The sequence below is a fragment of the Sarcophilus harrisii genome, chromosome 1 (assembly GCF_902635505.1).
Source record: "Sarcophilus harrisii chromosome 1, mSarHar1.11, whole genome shotgun sequence".
NCBI lineage: Eukaryota > Metazoa > Chordata > Mammalia > Dasyuromorphia > Dasyuridae > Sarcophilus > Sarcophilus harrisii.
This window is the reverse complement of record NC_045426.1, coordinates 130,432,858-130,448,317: the sequence shown is the minus strand read 5'-3', so window position 1 is coordinate 130,448,317 and position 15,460 is coordinate 130,432,858. Positions and strand designations below refer to the sequence as shown.

General features: G+C 30.9%; 1 protein-coding gene across 4 annotated transcripts in view; it reads left to right on the top strand.

The window, feature by feature from the left end:
- RICTOR (RPTOR independent companion of MTOR complex 2) overlaps nucleotides 1–15,460 on the top strand; it is a 122,633-nt gene that overhangs the window by 92,854 nt on the left and 14,319 nt on the right. For 3 of the 4 annotated variants that reach the window (XM_031964324.1, XM_023496123.2, XM_031964333.1), the window contains 10 exons: nucleotides 369–533; nucleotides 718–794; nucleotides 1,436–1,514; nucleotides 2,543–2,652; nucleotides 2,880–2,961; nucleotides 4,043–4,135; nucleotides 4,534–4,640; nucleotides 8,417–8,646; nucleotides 10,092–11,103; nucleotides 11,390–11,461. In XM_031964324.1, the coding sequence (XP_031820184.1) occupies nucleotides 369–533; nucleotides 718–794; nucleotides 1,436–1,514; nucleotides 2,543–2,652; nucleotides 2,880–2,961; nucleotides 4,043–4,135; nucleotides 4,534–4,640; nucleotides 8,417–8,646; nucleotides 10,092–11,103; nucleotides 11,390–11,461 (2,027 nt within the window). The remainder of the gene's footprint in view (nucleotides 1–368; nucleotides 534–717; nucleotides 795–1,435; nucleotides 1,515–2,542; nucleotides 2,653–2,879; nucleotides 2,962–4,042; nucleotides 4,136–4,533; nucleotides 4,641–8,416; nucleotides 8,647–10,091; nucleotides 11,104–11,389; nucleotides 11,462–15,460) is intronic. The other variant, XM_031964336.1, reaches the window with a different exon arrangement.

Sequence of the window (15,460 nt, the reverse complement as noted above, 5' to 3'; positions counted from 1 at the left end):
GCACATGGACTTCTTTATTTGACTTTGTATCTTCTGCATTTACTATTATACCTGGATGAAGCAATAATAAGACCTATATCCAAAGAGGTCTTAATTTACTTCATTTGACACATGATATGGAGGATAAAATATCTTCTTAACAAATGATAATCATTCTTGACACTTTTTGTGTGTGTGGTTTTTTTGTCTTGACATGATTCCTATAATTAACATTGTGTTTCATGCCACAACAAAAATATTTCAGCGTAGGAGATGAGCACAGTGACAAAGGGATAAGGTACTTCTTATTAAAATGATATGAAAAGTTGGAATCTTGAAGAAAGACAAGCATATTTAATAAATTCTTCGGTTTTTTTCTTTTTTTACAGGGCTGTAGGCTGTATGCAACAAAACATTTAAGGGTACTGTTAAGAGCTAATGTAGAGTTCTTCAGTAACTGGGGCATTGAATTATTAGTGACTCAACTTCATGATAAAAATAAAACTATTTCCTCGGAAGCTCTTGATATCTTAGATGAAGCATGTGAAGACAAGGTGAATATATTTTCTTTTAGTTATGAAATACTTTGGTGTGAATGAAAAAAAAATTCTTCACTTTTAAAATAATGAGATTATTTTATAACTAAATTTATTTTTCAATTTGAGTGAATGATTGATTAAGCTAATTATTGGTAATTGGAGTTTTTGACCAATTGATAATTTTTCTGTATCTTTTTAGGCCAATCTTCATGCTCTCATCCAGATGAAACCAGCTTTATCTCATCTTGGAGACAAAGGTCTGCTTCTCCTTCTTAGGTAAACATTAAGCAAAGGTTTTATTTTCTTGGATTTGGGGTTTTTTCTTGTTTTTATTGGTTTGCTTTTCTCACTTTCATCAACTCTATTGCTCCTTATAGAATGTGTATAATAAAATATGCCATTTCCCTTAGCAAGTTGTCCTCCATATTTTGCAAAGAGAACATATTTCAAGATTTTGGATACTCTTTAAGTTTTAAAATGCTTTCTATCTTCATGTATTCCTTATTTTTATTTTTTATTTTTACTTTCTTATATTTTATTTTTCTTATTATGTAGTCTCATATATATCAAAGAAGGTTTTGTTAGATTGTACTAAATAGAATTCTAGGTAGGAAATTTGGTTTTATGACTGTACCTGTATGCTTTTAAATGAATCATTTAGATGCTTTAAATATCAATGACCTCATCTGGAAAATGATATGATTTAATTAATTAATTTCCAAGGTCAATTCCAACTGTTAAATAATATGACTATAGTTTTATTTATCTGTGTGTAAAGAATTTTTAAAGTATCTTATGATTAAAGGTACTGTAAAAATGGAAGAATCCTCCGTTTCTTAGTTATGGAAGACATATCCATTAAAGGTAGCACTTTACAGATTCTGGGTATTGAATTTTTAATTTCTTCTATTTTATAGATTTCTATCCATTCCGAAGGGGTTTTCTTATCTAAATGAGAGGGGTTATGTAACAAAGCAAATGGAAAAATGGCAAAAGGTAATGTTTAATTAAATGAGAAGATAAACAGTTGAGAATTTTGGAGGTAGGAAGTTACAAATTTAGATATAGTTAGAAGGCTTTAAACAATCTGTGTCATGTGTTACTATTAACATTGCATTTCATGCCACAATAAATTATTTTATACTTATCTATGAAATTGATATTAAATTTCCATAACTCCAGTTTTCTGAATGAGGTGCAAAAATACATATTCTTACAGAGATAATTTTTCTTGTTCTTTATAGTCAGCAGGGATGTAGACATTCCTCATAAAAACTTCAGGTCTTATTGAATATTAAAATCATTATATTCTAGAGGGGTTTTTTTATGGATTTTTGCATTCTGTAGCATTATATGGCTGTTTTATGCCAAAAATACATAAATACCTCCTCTAAACTAAGGAAGTGAGAAACCCAATAAAGCAAATACAGCAATGTTGACAAAATTTACATAAGGCTCTTATGATAAAGAAATTTTTACTTAGGCATGAAAAATAGGATAGAGATTTTTGTGCAGCAGATTGAAGAAATTTTTAAAATTTTGGATTTCTTCTAGGGTCAGTTAATTTACTTTTTCTGTTTTCCCTTTAGAATATCTTTTTTTTTTTATGTATTGAGTATTTTATCTTAATAATTATAACTTTTTATTGACAGAACCCATGCCAGAGTAATTTTTTACAACATTATCCCTTGCACTCACTTCTGTTCCAGCTTTTCCATTCCTCCCCTCCATCCTCTCCCCCAGATGGCAAACAGTTATATACATGTTAAATATGTCACAGTGTATCCTAGATACAATATATGTGTGCAGAACCAAACAATTCTTTTGTTGCACAGGAACCCTTTACAATATCTTTAAAAATTTACAAATGAGCACCACACAGAAGCATATAGGCATTTAAAAATCATGAACAAATGGGAAATTTTTTACATATTTGTATGAATTTTTCAAGTGTTTTAAGTACTTGACTTCCTGTAGTCTTTTCTGTTGACATTGTGGAGTACTAATACTGTGTTATCCTTTAGGAATACAATTCAAAATATGTTGAATTAATTGAGGAACAGCTTAATGAAGCACTTACAACCTATCGCAAACCAGTAGATGGTGATAATTATGTTCGTCGAAGTAACCAAAGGTACTTATAGAAATAATTCATGCATCAATAGCTAAATTTAAATAGTAATAAGCTACATTTTGTTCTGATTATATTTCTATCCATCTAATCTTGTTTAATTGTGCATTAAATGTAAAAATTATTAAGCAAATGTCTGATTTTCTTTGACTAATAATATCAGTAATATTTTTAATTTGAACATACTTAGAATGAATCACATAGGTTTCCCAAAAACATTTTTGTATTAGATTACAGCGACCACATGTCTACCTGCCCATACACCTTTATGGACAACTGGTGCATCACAAAACAGGCTGTCATTTGTTGGAGGTACAGTAAAATTTTAATTATCTTTCAGATTAGTTTATGGAGCATGGCTGAATTTTAAAACATGGATTTGTGAAGATGTATTTAGAAAAGAACATAAAGTAGCAGTAAACCCAGTGGTATAGTTAGATCTTTCATGATTGATGAAAAACATTGATAGTATGGGTTTTAATACATTTCTACATTTCACTGTTTGCAGTATACTTATCTCAGTCTTAATATAGATATAGTAATAGATACAGATAAAGTTAGGTTCGGAGTTTTCATTGGAATGTACAGAATCCCTGAGTAATTCATTCTGCCAATATAGGCATCTCTATCCTCTACATCATATAATCTTGTAGAGTTTCCTGGGAGCCCTTAATTAAATAGTTAAATTTTCCCAGGATGACACAGCCATATAGTCTCTGAGAGCAGAGTGTACTTTCTTGATTCCAAGGCCTAATCCTGTCCATTGTCCTACCCCTACAAATTCCCCCTGCATCTCTTTAAATATGTATGTATGTACATGTGTACATACATGTATAGACATATTTTGTATATGCATACATTATAATAACAATTTTCAGTCTTTACAAGATAAATACATTGCCTAAACTTAAGAACAAAACAGAAATATGAGTGTATCGTGCAGAAATTTATCGTGTATGTGTATGTGTTTATGTATATACACAAATTTATATGAATATATAGAGTTAGGCACATGTGATTTCTTTCATGACTAGGCCAACCTCTGTTTAGATGATTGTTTGTGCTTTATAGATTAATAGTAAAATATATGACAGCATGCGTGCATAACAAGGCTGTTTTGAAATACTAGGCCATAAAGAGACAACACAAGAAAAGGGAAGAGAATGGGATGAAAGTAAGAGGAATTTGTGAAGTAGTTGTGAAAAAGAACACTACAAATTAAAAAGAATTCATAAATACAAGCTTTTAAACTTTGATATTTGGAATTTGAAAAACTTATTTTTTATTAATATTGTTTATGTAATCTAGCTCATAATTTAAAATTGGGAGTTAAGAGCAATAAAGGAAGTTGAATATATTGTTATTAAGTGTTTTTCCTTATTTCCTTATCTAGAGTGTTGTTCCAGATCTCAGTTACACTATTCGTTCACCAATGTTGGATAAGTGGGAAGGAGTAAAGCAGCTGAAAGCAGCCCTTTGGGCCTTGGTTAGTACTTAATTAGAATGTGATAAATATATGATAGCTTTGCCATTTTCTAAATTCTTTACCTTTTTCTTTTAATAGTATGTTTTCTTATAGATCTCAGTGGAATTTCTGTTATCAGGCTTAATTTTTCAAGACAAACTGCCTCCATTAATTTAATTGTTATGTTCATTCTGAAAAGCAGACCCTTTCACAATAATCTTTTTTGAAGACTGGTTTTGCCCGGGAAAAACTTTTTTATGTTTGTTTTAATTCCTTTGTCATCAGGAGTTTGTTGCACTTATCTTATAGAAAAGGATTTATTTTATATCTTTCTGTTTCCCCAAATTTATTGAAAAGCCTCTATGTTTTGTAATTTTATCTAATAGTAAAAGAATTTATTGTAATTTTTTTAATTCTAGGGTAATATCGGCTCATCAAACTGGGGTCTTAACTTGCTTCAGGAAGAGAATGTAATTCCAGATATAATGGCATTAGCACAGCATTGTGAGGTTCTCTCTATTAGAGGGTATGTATTTTTTTTAACAGCAATTCTTGTGTTTCTTTAGCATAAAATACTTTGATCATTAGATTATAAACCTCAAAAATATTTGACCCATAATTTCATAACTACTATAACTAAAATGTTGACCAAGAAGTTACTCTCTGTCTTACAGATCTTTTGTGATAAAAAGAACAGTTTAGATTATGACTTTCATTAGAAAATATTTATTCTAACTTTCTTGTTTAATAATAAGGAAACTGAGACCCAGTGAAATGAAATGGCTTGCTTCAGGTCTCACAGGGAATAGACTTGCCAGGGACCAATATTTCTGTCTCTTGATTCCTAAGAATTACTATAAATCTCAACAAATTGACGTCAAATAAATAAAGAAACTTGCTTAAGAGAAATCACAAATTTAATTCCATTCTGGTCTCTTCCTAGTCCAATTCATTTTTTACACAGATACAAGTAAAGTATCGAAGTAAAAGAAAGATTGACCTATGGTCAATACAGGTTTGACCATAATTTCATGAAGGGCTTCTAGTCTTGGTTTACAATTTAGCAGTTAATCCATTGTCTTCCCTCTTTCCTATACCTCATATCAAATTATTTGCTAGGTTTTGTCAATTCTATTTCCACTAGTTCTGTTTAATTCCATTCTCTCCATTCCCACAACTACCATCTTATTATTTTTAAAAAATACATTATTTCAATAGCTTGTCTCAAATCTCTTTTCTCATTTTTATCATTCATTATGACTTGCCTTTACATGTTCTGTAGTTTCAGCACATTGACCATCCTCCTCTTATGTGATGTTCCAACTTTAGACTCTATGCTTTAGTAAAAGTTTTGGTCATACTTAGAATATATTTCTTTCTTCCACTTCTTAAAGTACTTTTTTTCAAGACTCATTCTTATTCCCCCAGTTACTATTCTACTCCCTTTGCCCCTCAACTTTAAATTCATTCTATGTATATAAGTATATCTTGTATTCATTTATCTGTGTTTCTGTTGTGTACTGTTCCTTTCCTGTTACTTTTCTTCCCCCTAAATTCCTCACACCTTCTCTCTACTCCCTTTCCCCCTCTCCCCCCAATACTTGATTTTTCTTTAAGGGTAGTGACTATTTTATATCTTAGGCACTTAGAATAGTGCCTGGCATATAATTGTTGTTGTTGTCATCCTTCATTTTCAAAGATGACTAAAATGACATCGTTGGCATATAATAATCCCTTAATAAATGCTTACTGGATCAATAAAGGAACTTATTCTGCCATGTTCAGTAGTGATTCATTGAATCAATCTTCTAGGGTAAAAACTTCTTTGCTTGGTATATCAAGCCCTCTATAACATAACTCTAGTCTAACTTTCTAACCTTTCTTCACATTACTTCATACATTTATCATTCCAGCAAAACAGGGCTATTAACTGGCCTCTAAAATAGTCATCTCCAAAGTAGAATATATTTATGAGGATTTTGGGGACATGGGAAGAAATAAAATTAAAAAATTATTTCTAAAGTATTTTAAATTTTCTTTTGTCTTCATTCTAAAATTAATGTGTATGGTAATACATATATACACACACATATATGTAATTTATAAATACTTACAGATTGTGGATACATTCTCAGCCTTTTTTTTTTTAAACTAATACTAGTGCATGATCAAAAATGTTTGAAGACTACTACCTCAAACTTTCCTATCTCCTACATTTGCTCACTTGCTTCCATGTCTTGAATGTCCTTTTCCCACATCTCTATCTTTGAAGTTTTTCTCTTTTTTAAGACTCAGTTCAGGTGCTGCTTTTTTCTAGAAGCTGACCTTGATGATATGTTCACTCTTCCTTTCACAGATATAGATAAAAATGTTCCCTGCTTCCTCAGATTTTCCAGGAGCTCTTTGTCTGAACCTATGCCCTGCCCTCATCATACTCTACCTTTATATCTTTCTGTTTCTCTCTATTGTCATAATAGGTAGAGGTATTTTAAGATAACTCCTTAAACTGACATTTGTTGTCATATTCCCCAGTTTATAGCAGTACTTTTAATATAGTAGAGAAAATGTTGAATCAAACTGATCTAGTTGGGGGAGTTACATTTTCCCCAAATTTGTTTTGTATCAATCTCTGTATCCTTGGTCTCAACCCCATAATAGAAGTGACCAAATTAGAGGTTTGGTTAACTCATTGTAAACTTTAGTAATCAAGTACAAGTCCTACTTATTGAGTATTATTCAGTCTTTTTAAAGAATAGCTTATTACATTAAAATTAACTTCAGATACAGATGTTAGTAACTGAGTTCTAATGTCTATTTTTAAAATTTTAACTTATTTATATGTTATATATTTCTATGTTAAATTTTAACTTATTTAAGAGGGCTTCATATATTTATATATTATTCAACAACAGTTGAATAAAATTTTAAAAATTTATTGTAAATGTATCAATGCTTAAATATAATAGACTTTTCTAAGAAATATTTTGATTTTATTATTGTGATCCTAGAATTATTTAAGTTACACATATGTAGGTATATTTTAAATAAATATGTTTGTGATTTTTTTATGCAAGAAATGAAATCTTAACTTGTTTGGGAGATACTGATTTTTTTATTCCTTATTTTTCATCTCAAGTCATTTTTGATGGATCTGTTTTTATGTTTTATAAAATTATATATTTTAAAATTATTTTATGTTTATCACATATATATATATATAACTATTATGTAAATTATACAATTTTATATTTTACTTATATAAAAATACATCTACTTATTTATTGATTTAAGTAGCTTTAGTATAAAATTTCTTTTTCCTTTTCTTTATTTTGTTTTGCTGAGGCAATTGGGGTTAAGTGACTTGTCCAGGGTCACACAGGTAGAAAGTGTCAAATGTCTGAGGTCAGATTTGAACTCAGGTCCTCCTGGCTCCAGGGCTGGTGCTCTATCCACTGCACCATCTAGCTACCCCTTTAATATAAATTTTCTTTATGAAATTATATTTTCAATGTATTTTTGGTAGAATTGTGTGACCTAGGTAATTAACAGTAGAACTCTAATACCTGTGATACACATATTTAAATCCTTGTTATCTCTTGAATGATGGGGATAAGTATGTTAAGAATATTGTAGTGAGAGTTGGTAATTCTTCTAGAAGAGGTGCTGGTACATAACTTGTTAGGGGCAAGACGGAAGAGAGATTAAACAAGAGTCTCAAAATTTAAAGAGATTTCTCACATACTATTAGTGCAGTGCCTGGACCTATTCTTATCCAAGATTCAAGATGAAAGTAGCTTTAGATAGTACCACCATTTGTAATTTTTGAGTAGTTTGATTTTTTTTTGTACTTTTGCATACATCTTTAACGTTATTTTTCCCTTGATCATCTTCAACAATAGTTCACATCTCTAAAACGATTTTAGAACTAGAAAATCTTTATGGGTGATAGCAAAAGCATGCATGCACATGCATACACACACACACGCACGCATACATGCATATATGCATACACACATGCATGTAGCCAGGAATGTAATGATTCATGAAACATTTTCCTTTTTCCTCGCATGATCACATAAGCCAAAATAGAAGAAGCAACATAGGATTGGTCCTGATATCTAGTAAAGGGATGGGAAAATTCAAGTAGCTCTAAAATATAGCTTATTTCAGGACTTTTATGTCCAATGGCTTTTTAAAGGGAGATATAAACAGAATAATTGTTTATTTATGGAAAATTCCTTTTTCATTTAAATTGTTGGTTCTAAAAAAATATTTCGTATTTTTGCATCATAATCTATACAGAACCTGTGTCTATGTGCTTGGTCTGATAGCCAAAACTAAACAAGGATGTGATATTCTAAAATATCACAATTGGGATGCTGTGAGACACAGTCGAAAACAACCATGGCCGGTAGTTCCAGATGACATGGAGCAACTCTGCAATGAACTTTCTTCTATTCCAAGCACTCTAAGTCTAAATTCTGAGTCCACCAGTTCTAGACATAATAGTGAAAGTGAATCTGCACCATCAAGTAAGCATCATTATGGTTCAATTAAATAAAGTTAAAATTATCATTTGCACGCAAAATTTTTAACTTTTTTTGATAGTTTTGTTCTTAATCATGAAAATATTTTCATTTTAAGGCAACTGGTGTAATCTTTCTGAGATATGTAATTTCTTATTAGCAGCAACATCTTATTAAAAATTTCACATCCCCTTACTACAGAACCGGGGTTTTTAGCATGTAGTCCATGAACTTTAAAAAACATTTTTAAAATAACTATATTTCAACATAATTGGTTGCTTTCATAACCCTATGTATTTTGTTTAATCTATTAAAAATATTATTCTGAGAAAGTATCTTATAGTATCTTATGAAACCATTGGATTTCGTGACACACCAAGAAACTCTACTCTAGACAATGCAAACACAATAACCAGGCGTTTTCTCATTACTCTGGGAATATCTTCAAATTCCTCCAGAATTTTTTAATAGCATTTTCCAAAAGAGCGCATACCCCATTTTCCTTTCCCTTCCTCTTAAATCATAATATATTTTGCTTTTAACCTGTGCTTCCTTCCAAGTTGAGAACTTGGGCATAGAGAATGATAAGAAATGAATTCTTTAAGTTGCCTACAAGTCAGGGTTATTTGAGCACAAAGGAAAGTATTCAAGGAATTCATTCCATAGGTTTTTATCCATAGTCCGTGTGAAAATCTATCTGCATATTCCCCACCATTATTGTTTCAAGAGTAAACTGTAGAGTCTTGACTATCATGGGGTAAGCTTTTTTAGTATTCTGCCTATACACTATAGGAATTTAGCATCAATTATTGTTTTCACTGCCCTCTCACATCTTTTCCTTTACTTGGTTGCTGTTGCTACTGCTTTGGGCTTAATTGGGTGAAGCATTATAGGATATAGTATGGAGCTGGTTTGAATACCTTTCTAGCTTCTGCTTTTTTGGCACATTATTTTGTTGTTTTCTTCCTCTGTTACTTCCTACTTCCACCTACAAAACAGATGGACTTTATGTATTATGGTAGTTCCTATTAGTCTGGGGAGTAAAGTGTAATTAGGATTAAGTAAAGGCACCCCTACAATTTAGCTACAAATTCCTGAGTGACATTAATGTTAAAATTTACAATGTGCAAGTTTGCTAAAGGTTCACACATGGCACAGATCCCTCAATCACCAATCTTCTATTCTTTTTATGATCTGTATGTTTTCTGAGCATAGGATCAGGAAAATCTAGTTCCGGTTTCAGCTCTGGTGTGTGTTATATTTTGTGTCATATTAATCTGTTCCTCCCTAGTGTCATCTTGTCTTGTGAAAATATTACTGATATACAGAAGCACTACTAACTGTTGTAAATTCTTCATGAGACACACCAGCCTTTTAGATCATTAAAATTTACAGAGTGAATATTTTTTTATTTTTAGATGTATTTAATAATATGGAACTTTTCATTTTAGGTATGTTTATTATGGAGGACGACCGATTTGGCAGCAGCTCTACTAGTACGTTTTTCCTTGATATCAATGAGGATGCAGAGCAAACATTTTATGATCGCACTGGACCCATAAAGGATAAAAATCCATTCCCCTTTTTTGCCTCTAGTAGACTTGTGAAAAATCGCATCTTAAATTCCCTTACTCTACCTAATAAAAAACATCGTAGTAGCAGTGATCCAAAAGGGGGCAAACTGACATCTGAAAATAAATCTGGCATTAGGCGAAACCGAACAGTTACAGAGCCGTCCAGTATTGACTTTAATCATAGTGACGATTTCTCATCCATTTCTAAAGTTCAGAAAACATTAAGATTAGAAACTTCTTTTGTTGGAACAAAGCAGATTGAAGATGCTGGTAGCACACCTAGTATTGGAGAAAATGATCTAAAATTTACAAAAAGTCTTGGTACAGAAAATCATAGGGAAAACACAAGCAGAGAAAGATTAGTTGTTGACAACTCTACAAGCTCACATATGAAGATACGTAGCCAAAGTTTCAATACAGATACTACAACAAGTGGTATAAGTTCAATGAGCTCAAGTCCTTCAAGAGAGACAGTAGGTGTGGATGCTACAACAATGGACACAGACTGTGGAAGTTTGAGTACGGTGGTAAGTACCAAAACTGTTAAAACGAGCCACTGTTCAACACCACAGTCCAATCATCTGCCTCTTTCAAAATCAAACTCTGTGTCCCTGGTGCCACCAGGTTCTTCTCATACACTTCCTCGTAGAGCACAGTCCCTTAAAGCCCCTTCTGTTGCTACAATCAAAAGTCTAGCAGATTATAACTTTAGCTATACAAGTTCTAGAGATGCCTTTGGTTATGCTACATTGAAAAGATTGCAACAGCAAAGAATGCATCCATCTTTATCTCACTCTGAAGCTTTGGCATCTCCAGCTAAAGATGTGCTTTTTACTGACACCATTACCATGAAGACTGGTAGCCTGGATTCAAGGTTAACACCAAGCAGGTAAGAAAACATTTTTTAAGTTAACAATTATAGTTCAGGTTAAGATATTTAAACTATAGTTTGATGTTTTGGAAAGGTTTTATATCTACTTAGGCCCATAAATGAATTATTATTTATTGTGATAGGTTATAAGCTCCTGATTGTCTGATATGATTTGAAATTGATTCTTGCAGCTGCAAGGGGGGGAGAGAAACTCCTTGTAGGCCCTGAAAATAAACATACATACTTTGCTAGGACACATAAGTCACAAGCTTTTTTTTTTTTATTTATTTCTCGCTTCTGCAAGGATCGATTTTAAAAAGAAGCATGTCGGGGGAATCAGGAGCTTAAGACCTACAATAACAAACAACCTTTTCAGGTAGGTCAATTTTAAGGCCCAAAAAGTTGACCTCTTTTTAAAAAAAAAAAAATAGTTTCAGTAGGAATATTAGTGGTATTTTCTATTTGTTTTAAGCACCTGTAGTTATTCAGGAGAAACAATGAAAATTGAAGAAATTGCCCCTTCTCTTTGTAGTATATTCATCTTAAGAATAAATTTAAGATATTGATAATACTTAGCATTTATATCAAGTTAGTTGAAATTTAAGTGTCCTAATTAGAATTTAATTATACACACACACACACATACACACACGCACGCACGCACATACACAGAATTTCATATTCTTTGTCTTTCTCCACAATGATACTTCAGGCTTTACTTTTTTTCTGGGAACTTTTCCTGATTTCCCCCCTGCTTGTTAGTTTTCTTTTCCTCTTTAAATTTTTTTAGAACATTTTTATCTGAACTCACTTTTGTTCTCTTTACTTCCTCCTTGTATTATACATATCTTTTTATATAATATATGCCTGCCAGTGGGCTGTTAAATTCTTGAAGTCATAGACTTTTTATCCTCAGACCTAGCACTGACTTACATATAATAAATGCTTAATAAATGTTGCTTTAAATTTAATAACATGATGTCTTTGGCTCTGGCTGCTTTTTTGTTTGGGGAATCAAATGGTTTTTAATTATAAACCCTTTTCTATATGGCTTTATATTTTTTACTGAAACGTGTCTCATTCTGATATTGACATCACTAGTTTTGTTTTGTTTTTGGTAATTTTCCTCCTTTAATACCAAATAGTTCACTTTCAATAAAGCCATAATTAGATAAGCAGTATCACAAAAGTGAAAAGACTACAGAGTTTAAGAAAACTTTGTTTCTTAACACAGTTAATTATATGAATGTTAAAAGTTATTAGTCTCTGTTTATTCATCTACACAATAGAACTAAGTAGATGAAAATATTTTGTAAGCTCTAAGGCACTGTTCAAATATTAATAATTGTGACATACCTTGTGTTTACATAGAACTTAATGCTGGGAGCCAAGTGAAAAAGGTCTTTGAGTAGCCAAAATAGATGTCACAAAATTCATTCACTAAATAATTTTGCATAAATAAGAGAATTACACTTTATCTCTTTATCTTATCTCATATTGGGATTCTAGGCATTTTCCATTTTAAAAATCAATTAATTAATAAATAAAATAAATCCTTAAAATAAAATTAGAAGTGGCTGGAGATGGTGGTGCATCTCTCTAATTAGATAATAAGTTTGGTAGATCATTGCAATAGGACTAAAGTCTATTAGATATTTGTAATAAGCCCTGTACCAATGTGGGAAACCCAGGGCAGGATGCCACTAGGCAGCCTAAGAATGGACAAACGAAAGCTCCCATTTCAGTCAGTATTTGGATTACACCTATAATGGCTGTTGTAGTAAATTTAACCTAAGTGAAATAGGGAGACTTAGTCTACCATACCCCCATAGTTGATTAATGAAAAAAATCAAAATATTTAAAACATAACAATAATGCTGTATTTTAAAAACCTACGAGATACAACCAAAGTAGTGCTTAGAACTAGAGTTACATCATCAAATGACTGCATCAGTAAAAGTAGAGCAAAATGTAAGTGATTTAACTTACGGTAAAAAATACAAGCAAAGGGACAATTTCAAAATGAATTAATACTTTCCAGGAAGAAATAATGCTTAGATATAAAGAAAGAAGCAGCTAGATGGCATAGTAGTTAGTTATATATTCATAATAGGCAAGTATTCCTAGGCTTGGAATCAAGATTTGAATTCAAATGTATCCTCAGGCGGTTGGGTGACTTTAGGCAAGTCACTTAAGCACTGTTTGCCTTGGTTTTTCTCAACTATAAAATAAGGATCAATAATATACAATAAATACTTTTGTAAAATATATATCTTAATGTGGAAAGGGAAAGAGCTCTGAACTTGTGATTTTGTTGGTTTAAGGAAATCCTATTATGCATTTCCTTACACCTAGATCTAATTTAGGTTGTTGAAAAATTGGCTGAAGCATTCAAAAGTTAAGAAAATCAGCCACTCTATCACATGTAGCTATTTGAACCATATCTTACTGATCTGAAAGCTTTTATTGTATCTGCTGTTTGATTCTGCTTCTCATAAGAAATGCATAATGTTTATTTTAAACTTGGCAAAAGATAACATAAAATAATTATAGATTCCTTTCCCTGATTTGTAAGTACAAAAATACTTTTAAAAAATTTTAGTATTAACAGTACAGCAATATATTTTTAAAATCATTAATAAAATTAATTTTTAATTAAAATTAATGAAATCAATGAAAATTATACATATAATTATTAAAAAAGTATTATAAGTGGGAAAAATTAATCAAGCAAAATATAATTTATAGCAGGTGTGCAGCTTTAATGTTGGGAAATCGATGTTATAATATATAAATAAACTAAAAATTTTACAATATGTTTAAAGTGGGGAAAGACTTTTCCAACATTGATTTGTATCAAAAAACAGTAAAAGGAATAAAAATGGAAGGATTTTATCTCAATCCATTGCAAATCATCTATCTTAAAGTTAATAGCTTATATGATATATAGTAGAAACATTCTTATAAATGTTCCTCACATTCACCATTTCTTTTTACCATCATGTTAGGAGTACTATTAAGCAGAATAAAACAATAAAAAGACAACAGGTGAATTATATTGATTGAAAATAGGTCAGATTATTCTTTGCAGATTTCTTGATAGCATATCTAGAAAATTCAAATATCAAAAACAAAAGGACATTCATAAAGGGACACAGATAAGAGAACAGTGTTGGTACTGTCATATTAAATGCTGTCTTAAATTATCTGATTATTAGTTGGTTGAAAATTATAAGTTGAAAGCAGTAGATGAATCCAGAAAGGTTTCTGGATACAAGATGAACCCACAAAAATTAGGCTTATTCTTACATACTAGAAATAAAGACCAAGATGACATAATATAAATGAAAGTATATTGACAACAAAAATCATCAGATACTCAGCCAATTAACCTATGTGTATGTGTATATGTGTGTGTGTACATATGCATATATATATACACACACACATACACATGTTAGTATATACATATATATGACATTTATAAGTTTATTGTAAAACTATAATGATTAAATGAAGGAAGATGTAAATAATTGTAAGGACATAATGTTTAAATGGATTGGATGAAAGGATCCTGCTTCCTAAATTAATTTAGTTATTTAAATGACATACAGATGGTATAGGAAAAAAATGTTTTTTGATGAAAGTGGATTTGTACTTCTAGAATTAAAAATGTTACAAAGTGATATGCATCAAAACTATGTGGTTTTGGGCTACCAAAAAAAATATGTTAACAGAATAAAGATAACAGATATCCAACCAAGTATGTATATATACTTTTGATGTTGATAAACCTATTAAAATAACCAGGGAGGAGGTTTTTCTTGTTGTTTTTTAAGCAAATCTGTAGTATAGTAGAAAATGGATTTCGATTCATAATCAGTGAACTTCATCTAAATGAAACTATATCAAAAACGAGAGAAAATGGAATAATGTTAGTTTAGTTTTGTAGGGGAAATGAAGAACTTTACTCTTAAATAGAAGAAATCATTAGAAACAATGTAAATATGCTTATTTTAAAAGAAAAAAATCTACATAATATAATCAAAGGAAAATAATAGATTGAAATAAGACTATAAGTATGGCAGATTAATCTTGACATCTAAAGTATATGAAAAACTGTTAAAATTTTACAAAGGCATCTTTTAGTTCCTAATAGGTAAATGGGCAAGTGGTATCAATGTACAATTCACTAAAGGTGACAAATTATAAATTATACCAACTATATGGCACAGTGAGTAATGTTCTGGGCCTTGAGTCAGGAATACCCAAGATCAGATCCATTCTCAGATGCTAGCCATGTGACCTGAGCAAATTACACTTACCTTCTCTCTGCCTCTGTTTCATTATCTACAAAATGGGAATGAGATGCTTG